The 8,958-nt window shown below is 52.8% G+C and overlaps 1 protein-coding gene across 1 annotated transcript in view; it reads left to right on the top strand.

The window, feature by feature from the left end:
• Window positions 1–8,953, top strand: part of PUM1 (pumilio RNA binding family member 1) — a gene marked incomplete at its 3' end in the record, with an annotated part of 70,883 nt that extends 61,930 nt beyond the window's left edge. Inside the window, exons 16-21 of the mRNA XM_057386744.1 lie at window positions 1,361–1,490; window positions 2,313–2,441; window positions 4,011–4,148; window positions 5,939–6,064; window positions 6,856–6,977; window positions 8,788–8,953. Of these exons, the coding sequence (XP_057242727.1) occupies window positions 1,361–1,490; window positions 2,313–2,441; window positions 4,011–4,148; window positions 5,939–6,064; window positions 6,856–6,977; window positions 8,788–8,953 (811 nt within the window). The remainder of the gene's footprint in view (window positions 1–1,360; window positions 1,491–2,312; window positions 2,442–4,010; window positions 4,149–5,938; window positions 6,065–6,855; window positions 6,978–8,787) is intronic.
• Window positions 8,954–8,958: the final 5 nt, after the last annotated feature.

The following is an 8,958-nucleotide window of genomic DNA, read 5'->3' on the forward strand; positions in this document are numbered from 1 at the left end:
TGGTTGTTTCATGTTTTGTTTCATGGTTGTGTTCTGTGGTTCTGTTTTGTGGTTCTGTTTTGCGGTGGTGTCTCAGGTGGTTTCAATGTGTCCCAGAGTCAGATTTTATGTCATTGAGCAGAGTCAAAATCTCAGAATATCCTGATTTAGAAGGRCTCATCAGAGTCCTTTGCTGGAGTCTGTACCCTGATCCAGCAGTGCCATGGATGCTTGGACCTGTCCCCATCTGAATTCCTCACTCAGCTTAGCTGAGGATCATAAAATGGGATCATTAATGTTGGAAAAGAGCTTTGGGTTGAGTTTCACAGTCGTATTCGGGGTCGTCTCCCGGAGCTGAGGCAGAGCAGGGAAGGAGTGGGAAAGTCCAAGCAGTGTCACACTGTGACCCTTCCAGATTGGGGATGAGAGCTGGTAGCAGGAGTTGAGTTGAGCTGRGTTGGGTTGAGTTGGGTTGGGTTGAATTGAATTGAGATTCATTGAATTTCATGAAGTTTGATTGAGTTTCATGATTGATGTTCACGGTTTTGTTTGGTGTTGCCTCCCAGAGCCAAGGCAGAGCAGGGGATAAGTGGGAAAATCCAGGCAGTCTCACACTGTGACCCTTCCAGATTGTGACAAGTGCTGGTAGCAGGAGCTGAGTTGAGTTGAGCTGAGCTGAGTTGAGCTGAGTTGAGTTGAGCTGAGTTGAGCTGAGTTGAGTTGAGTTGAGCTGAGTTGAGTTGAGTTGAGTTGAGTTGAGTTGAGTTGAGTTGAGTTGAGTTGAATTTCCTTGAGTTTTGTTGAGTTGCATTGAGTTGCATTGAGTTGCACTGAGTTGCATTGAGTTTCCTTGAGTTTTGCAGTTGATTTTCCTGGTCACAGTTCAGTGTCACCTCCCAGAGCTGAGGCAGAGCAGGAAATAAGTGGGAAAATCCCAGCAGTGTCACAGTGTGACCCTTGCAGGTTGGGGACACGTGCTGGCAGCAGGAATTCCTCCTCTCAGAGGAGCTTCCCTGCTTTGTGCTTTGCTCACTCACCCCAGCACAGCTGGATTCATGGCCAGCTGGACACAAGATTTGCTGCATTATTGCAGTGAGATCAGCTTTGCTTGAAATGAGGATTCCACTGTGAGGCCAGGGACCTCCTGGCTGTGACCACCCCGAGGTGTCAAAACAACTCTTTCCAAAAGCTTTGCAAGTTGTGAATCACTAAAATGTCTTAAAGTTGTAATTTTAACTTGTGAGAGGATGYTCAGGGTGGTGAAAGTGCTTCATGGCGTAATGGGGCTTTTCATGGTGGTTTCTGGAGTGCAGGGGGAGGCTTTGGGAAGGGTTTGAGCACACAGATGTGCCCGTGGTGTCACACCTGGCCTGCCTTTCAGGTTCATCCAGCTCAAACTGGAGAGGGCCACCCCGGCCGAGCGCCAGCTGGTGTTCAACGAGATCCTGCAGGCGGCCTACCAGCTCATGGTGGATGTGTTCGGCAACTACGTCATCCAGAAGTTCTTCGAGGTCAGTCTGCTTGCCCTTCAGCTCCTCCTGGGGTTCCTGGGGAGTTGGATGAGCCTGGAGAACCTAGCTTTGGCCCTAAAACTGTGGATAACTCAGCACTGACAACCATCCCTGAGGGGTGTGACTCAGGTTCAGCTGGAAAGCAGCACTTTGAGATGCAGAAGGTGTTGGGATAAACAGCAACATGTCCAGGAGATGGAAATTTCCAGTGGCAGAGRTTTGGAATGAGCTGAGGTCATTCTTTAAGGTGCCCTCCAGCCCAGATCACTGTGGGATTCTGTGGGATTCTGTGAGATTCTGGATGCAGATCCAACAGAGCCTGTCCAGGGTGCTGTGCTGAGCTCTTGGTGCTCAAGGATTTAGGAACAAGAAAGGAACTTCTCCAATAGCAGCAGCTGCTGGATCAGTGTTGAGTCCCACCCCAGCCCTGCCTCTTGACTCTGGTCTGCTCCTTCTCCACCCGGTGCTCCTGGGGCTTCTGCCCAGGAATTGGGAATCCCAGAACCTCCTGGGCTGGAAGGGCCCCCCAGGATCACCCAGTCCAGCTCCAGGCCCTGCCCCAAGAATTTCCCCCAGTGCCTGAGACATTGCCCCAACGCTCTGGGGCTGTGACCTGTGCAGGGTCAGTGTCCTGGCAGGTGCCACCCTGGTGGCTCCAGCCCCTTGGGAATGTTCCAGACAGACACAGAGCACATCCGGCTCGTGCCAGGGGTTGACCTTTCATCCTTCCCAGTGGGCAGCTCCTGTCTCCCCGGGCAGGAGAGCAGTGCCAGTGGCCAGGGGAGGGCTCTGTCCTGGCACTGACCGTTTCTCCTGTCCCAGTTTGGCAGCCTGGAGCAGAAGCTGGCGCTGGCTGAACGCATCCGTGGCCACGTGCTGTCGCTGGCCCTGCAGATGTACGGCTGCAGRGTGATCCAGAAGGCGCTGGAATTCATCCCCCCAGACCAGCAGGTAATTGTAAGTTTCAATTTTAACTTTCTTCTTGATGTTTGCCGTTGCTGAGCCATCCCCTCCTGTCCCTCTGTGCCCGCTGTTCCCTCGGTTTGGTTCCCGGTGTGTTTGTGGTGTTCCCTGTCTGTGCTGCCATCCCTGGGTGTCGCTGTCATCTCCTCGTTCTGCTTCCCTGGCCGTGGGACTGCCTCTCTGCTCATTCCCTGGAAGCAGATTACGTGTGTAGGGAAAACTGAGAATGAGGGTGAGTTCAAAGATATTTTTAAATCCCTGGAAGGAAGAGTTTTGCCTTTAATATTCARCGAGTTATCGCAATGTGGGTCAGCATCGTGCCGTCCTGCAGGGAGATGGATGAGTAGCTCCTCGTTGTGGCTTCGCAGAGATGTGGCTGATTGCCCCACTCCGAGCTCATTAATCAAGCACTTCCTCAAGGGCTTTGGGAGAGATGAATCAAGATGAAAAATACGCCAAGCAGGCAGCTGCAAGAGGCTTGGGAATGGTTGGAACGGGAATCTCAATGTAGGTTATGAAATTAAAAATCTGCAAGAGGCTTTCGGAGGGGTCATTCCCTTCAGGCCGAGCCTGAGCCAAGTGTGTCAGCAGGGCAGTGCCCATCTCCAGCTCTGCWGCTGCCAGCATTCCCTGTCTCCTCTAGAATGGCATTTTGGAGTGCTCAGAGCTCCCAAAATCTCCGGGTTTAATTCAATTACAAAACCGGACTCATCCAGTTTTTGTCACAGCATTGAAACACCCCAGTGTCATTCTCTGTAAGTGACGCTCTCAGGCTGCACCTGGGGCACATCAGTCATGGCCAAACTTCATTAATTCCTTAATGATCACCCCATGTGTGAGATCCCAGCAGGTTCTGAGCCCAGAGCTGACCCTGGTTTAGTGCCAGGGGACCCTGACACCCCAAGAGTTGGTGAACTTTGGACATTCTAGATTTGCTTCTGTTTGAGGGKAGCAGAGGGGRAAATGGGGAATGAGCAGGAAAGCAYAGATCAGTGACGATCCTGTAATTSGGATAATCAGGAAGGAGAAGCTTTACCTTCCTAGAATCCCAGGGTGGTTTGGGTTGGAATGGACCTYGAGCTCCTGCTCCAGGGACCCTCCCACCAGGCCGGGGTGCTCAGGGGGTGTCAGAGCAGGATTTCCCTGCTGGTTCCTGCAGCCCTGCAAAGCTTCACCTTCTGGCCCCTGGAGAATCCCTCATTCCTGTGCCATTCCTGTGCTGTTCCTGTGCCTGTGCCATCCCTCCTCCATTCCTGCTCCATTCCTGTGCCTGTGCCATCCCTGTGCTGTTGCTGTGGCTGTGCCATTTCTGCCCCACTCCTGCCCCACTCCTGCCCCACTCCTGCCCCACTCCTGCCCCATTCTTGCCCCATCCCTGCTCCATTCCTGTGCTGCTCCTGCCATTCCTGTGCCTGTACCATTCCTGTGCCACTCCTGTGCTGTTCCTGTGCTATTCCTGTGCCTGTGCCATTCGTGTCTGGGTCAGCAGTGCCAGCTGTGCCCTCCTGAGCCAGGGACACTGGTGGTGCTTTCTGTTTGTGCTCTCTCCTCCTGTAGAATGAGATGGTTCGGGAGCTGGACGGGCACGTGCTCAAGTGTGTCAAGGACCAGAACGGGAACCATGTGGTGCAGAAGTGCATCGAGTGTGTGCAGCCCCAGTCACTGCAGTTCATCATCGACGCCTTCAAGGGACAGGTGAGTCCCTGTTTGGAGCAGACCCAGAGTGGCTGTGGCTGGAATTCCTGGGAATTCTCAATTTCAGCTCCACTGATTTTAGCAGGGTTGGTACAGGCACGTGAGGGAGCCCAGGAGCTCCTCGGTCACGTCCCCATTACCATTTCTGGGCAGCTCTGTCAGGGTGAAGCCTCCTTGCCTGAGTCTGTTCCCCTGGAATATTGAATATTTCTGAGTGATGGAGGGAGATCCAGGCTCTYCCTGATCCATTTTCTCAGGGAACGTGGGGAGCAGAGTTTGTGTTTCCTTCTGATCCCTGGCTGTGCCGAATGCTGCCTCTTGTGGGCCTCAGAGCAGGGCAAGCACAGGATTTTCACCCAGAAATGGGCAGTTTGGTCCTTATTCCTTCGGGTTTTTTGCTTTTTTGTTGGTGATCTCCTGAATTGATGTCCTGGGTATCAGCAAGGCTGGCTTTGTTCCTGCCTCAGTCAGCTCATCCCCCAGTACCAAAGTGCTGCTTTTGGTGTTCCCAACCCTTGATTGGTTTTGCAGGGACACTTGGAGGTTTTGAGGGATTTCCCACAGGGATGTGGACAGTCAGGGAGGAACAAGGAGCTGGGAGTCCTGGGAAAACCTTGGATCTGACCAAGCAGGATTGTGGCTGCAAACCTGCTCCTGCTTTGAGTTTAACCTKGGATTTTCCACTGGGAGTTCAGGAAGGCAGAAACATCTCCTTGACCAGTTGCCCCAGTTCCATCTGAACATTCCACTGGCACATTAAACTCCTCACCTGCACATTGATTTCCCTGCAGTTCATTGCACTCCCAGCCCCATTTCCCTGAAGGGTTTGTTCACCAGTTATTAAAAACGTGGCACTGTTGATTTAAACAGCAGCGTTTGGATTTGCTGCCAGTGTTACATTAAAGCCACCAAACAGGAGCAGCAATAATAAAACGTGTCATGTTCTCACCCCTGGATTTGCTAATCTGTCCAAAATGAGAAAGATTCTTTTGTTGTCACTTCTCCTAAGCACTCTTAAGGCTTTTAAACAAATCCAAAGAGTTGAGGAAAATCCTTTGCCAAGCATTTTTAACTTTTCCTGCCTCATGGCATTTCTTCCATAGCTCAAAATTTGTGCTGGCAGACGATGTGCTGAAATTATCTGGGGAGAATGACCAAGCTTCCAGCAAGGCTTGCTTCTTCAATGGCATTTTTATTGATCAGGAGGTTTTAGCATTTGTTTTTCATGGATGGGGAAGCTCAGGCTGCCCCAGGTAGGGATGGGACGTGCCAGGATCCCAGTGGGTGTTCCCAGTTGGGTGTCAGTTGGTTTCCAGTGGGTGTTCCCAGCTGGTTCTAGTTGATTCCCAGCTGGTTCCCAGTTAGTGGCTAGCTGGTTCCCAATTGGTGCCCAGTTGATTCCCAGCTGGTTCCCAGTTGTACCCAGTTGGTTCCTAGTGGGTGTTCCCAGTTGATTCCCAGTTGGTGCCCCCGCAGCTGCCATTCCCCAGCTTTGCCATTCCCCAGCTCTGTCATTCTCTGGCTCTGCCATTCCCCGGCTCTGCCATTCCCCGGCTCTGCCATTCCCCAGCTCTGCCATTCCCCAGCTCTGCCATTCCCCAGCTCTGCCATTCCCTGCAGCTCTGCCATTCCCTGTGTCTGCCATTCCCTGTGTCTGCCATTCCCTGTGTCTGCCATTCCCCGGCTCTGCCATTCCCCGGCTCTGCCATTCCCCGGCTCTGCCATGCCCTGCACAAGCCCCAGGCAGTTTCTGGGACCCCAGCCTGACCCAGTGCCCCCTGTGCCCGCAGGTGTTTGCGCTGTCCACGCACCCGTACGGCTGCCGGGTGATCCAGCGCATCCTGGAGCACTGCCTGCCYGAGCAGACGCTGCCCATCCTGGAGGAGCTCCACCAGCACACGGAGCAGCTGGTGCAGGTCAGTGGGGACGGGCTGGGAGRGACAGGATTCCATCAGCACGGCCAYRARGTGCCARAGGTGCTGTCACCTCCCTTCCTGAGGAGTCCCAAAGTGTCTCCGTGTCCTGGTGCTGCCCTGCGGCACAGGGAGGAACTGAAGGATTTCAGGAGCTGATTCCTCCAAGGAAAAGGAGATGCCAAGCTGCTGGAATTGTTAAAATGAGTTGGTTTGGTGCTCAGCCCCTTCTGGCTGCTTCTTCTCTTCCTTGCAGCCCTGCTGTGCCAGGGTTTCACACCAATTCTGCTGCTGGGGCACGTAGATAAAGCAGCAAAGAAAGTGCTCAGCAGCTGGAAGAGGTTGGATGTGGACATCAGGCCTGTGGGATCCTGAGCTGGAAAATAAATATCCTGTGATCAGAGTATTCCCAGATTCAGAACTTTAAAGGGCAGCATCCCATACCCAAAACAGTGACACAGCCCTCCAAGACATGGGGTTTGGTAGGTTTGAACCTGGAGAGAGGAAAAAAAGATGGGAATAAGCAGAATATTGATATTCCTGTGCAAGGACATAATTTTGTGTTTCATAAATAATACAGTTTCTACAGAAACACAGCATTTTACCACCTGGTACCACTCCAAGAATGCACATTTTGGTGGAAGTAGAAAGTATTGCACTGATTTGTACAATAAATATTGTAATTAATTGAAATTGTAATCCCAACTCTGAATGCACTTTGGCARTCGATTTGCTGGGAATGTTTCCTATCCACTTTTCCACCTTTTGTGACCCCTGCTGCCATCCCCAYGCAGGATCAGTACGGGAATTACGTTATCCAGCACGTCCTGGAGCACGGCCGGCCCGAGGACAAGAGCAAGATCGTGGCAGAAATCAGAGGCAACGTGCTTGTGTTGAGTCAACATAAATTTGCCAGGTAGGAATCCCTTCCTTAAATTCTCCCTCTGGGAGCATGGACACATGGAGGAGCTGCACTAGAGTTAGGGCTGGGTGTAGGGAGGTGAAAAGAGGTGAAAATTAGTTTTGCTTGATGAAAAAATGTCACTTTTAGCTGTTATAAATGGGGGTGTGGCAGCCAGATCAGTCTGTCATGGAGGAGGAGGAAGGAGATGTGGAAGAGGAGCTCGGATCCAAGCTCCTGAATTTAACCAGGAGTTCTTGTGTGTTTTGAAGTTTTTATCTGATTTATTTTGATGRGTTTAAGTGGTCACTGCCCCTTGGGTAATTCAGTAAGAACATTSAGTGCCCCAGGATGCTGTGTGCAGCCACCAGGGGGTTTGGGAAATCAGTGCAGCAACAACTCATCCCCCTTTTCCCAGAGGAATTCCCACTCCCAGCAGCATTTCCCAGCTTTTTGCTGTGTCCCTTTGGATTCACACACAAGGAAGCTCTTCCAGGGAAGTTGCAGCATTCCCAGATGCCACACAGCCATGCCTGGCGAAGCAAATCCCGGTGTTTGTGGCTGTCAGGACACAGCAGTGCTTCCCACGGATGGGAATTCCTTCAGTGTGGGTTCCAGCCCCTGGAATGTGAAGGCTGAGCTCTTCCAAGGCTCAGAATTCCCCTGCTCTGATGAGTGGAGCGGGGTTTCAGCTCTCAGGAGCTCGAGGGAGCTGTAACATTAATGAGAGCCAGGAGAGCGCGGTTCTCGTGTCCTTATTCCGGGTTCCTCCTCCCTGCCTTGCCTGGCTCTTTTTCCCTGAATTCCCTTCCAKCTGCAGCATTAATGAGTGCAGGGTGTCCCCGGGGCTGAGTGGCCCCRCTGGGTGATCCTGACTCAGGGCTGTGGGGATGGGACCGGCCCAGCTCAGCCCCCGCTCACATGCCCTACTTAACTCAGCTCTGCACTGAAATATTCGGGAATTCTGGAGATCCTCTTCCCTACCTGAGGTTCTTCATTCCTGAATGAGCATTTCCCTGTTGTTGTGACCTTGGATCCRCATTCCTGCCCTGTTTCAGTGGGGAAAAAGCCCAACCAAACAGCACAACTTGGGTTCTCTGTTGTGAGGGTGGGCACTGATCCCACACAGCATCACTGGGAACTGACCCCACACAGCATCCCTGGCCATTAACCCCACACAGCATCACTGGGCACTGACCCCACTGTGCACTGACCCCACACCTCACTGCAGAGCTGCACAAGCTGGGGTGAAATAGGAACTGGTCCATATCCCAAATTGATGTTGCTGAGTTCCACCAGCCCAGATCACCTGCCTCTGTAGCAGTATTGGAGATGTCCTTGGGGTGGGATGAAAAGCTCAGGGGAGACATTTTCTACTCAATTCCCTGCTCCATTCCCGGCTCCCTGCTTCCCTTCCCAATTCCCTGCTCTCATTCCCCATTCCCATTCTCCCATTCCCCATTCCCATTCTCCCATTCCCCCGTTCCCAGTCCCTGTTCTCCCATTCCTGTTCCCCATTTCCAGTTCCCAGCTCCCATTCCCTGCTCCCTGCTCCATTCCCAGTTCCCTCCTCAAGTGCCCGCTCCCCATTCCCCACTCCTATCCCCATCGCCATTCTCCATCCCTGTTCCCATCCCTGTCCCCATCTCCTGCTCCCACCCCCATCCCCATTCCACATCTCCATCCCCATTTTCTGTTCCCATCCCCATCCCCATTCCACATCTCCATCCCCATTTTCTGTTCCCATCCCCATCCCCATTCCACATCTCCATCCCCATTTTCTGTTCCCATCCCCATTCCCGCTGACGGCTGCTCTGCCCTGCAGTAACGTGGTGGAGAAGTGTGTGACGCACGCGTCGCGCACGGAGCGGGCCATGCTGATCGACGAGGTGTGCACCATGAACGACGGCCCCCACAGTGCCTTATACACCATGATGAAGGACCAGTACGCCAACTACGTGGTGCAGAAGATGATCGACGTGGCCGAGCCCGCCCA

The sequence above is a fragment of the Malurus melanocephalus genome, unplaced genomic scaffold (genome assembly GCF_030028575.1).
Source record: "Malurus melanocephalus ecotype Western Australia unplaced genomic scaffold, MMel_1.1 scaffold_1044, whole genome shotgun sequence".
In the NCBI taxonomy this organism is placed as follows: domain Eukaryota; kingdom Metazoa; phylum Chordata; class Aves; order Passeriformes; family Maluridae; genus Malurus; species Malurus melanocephalus.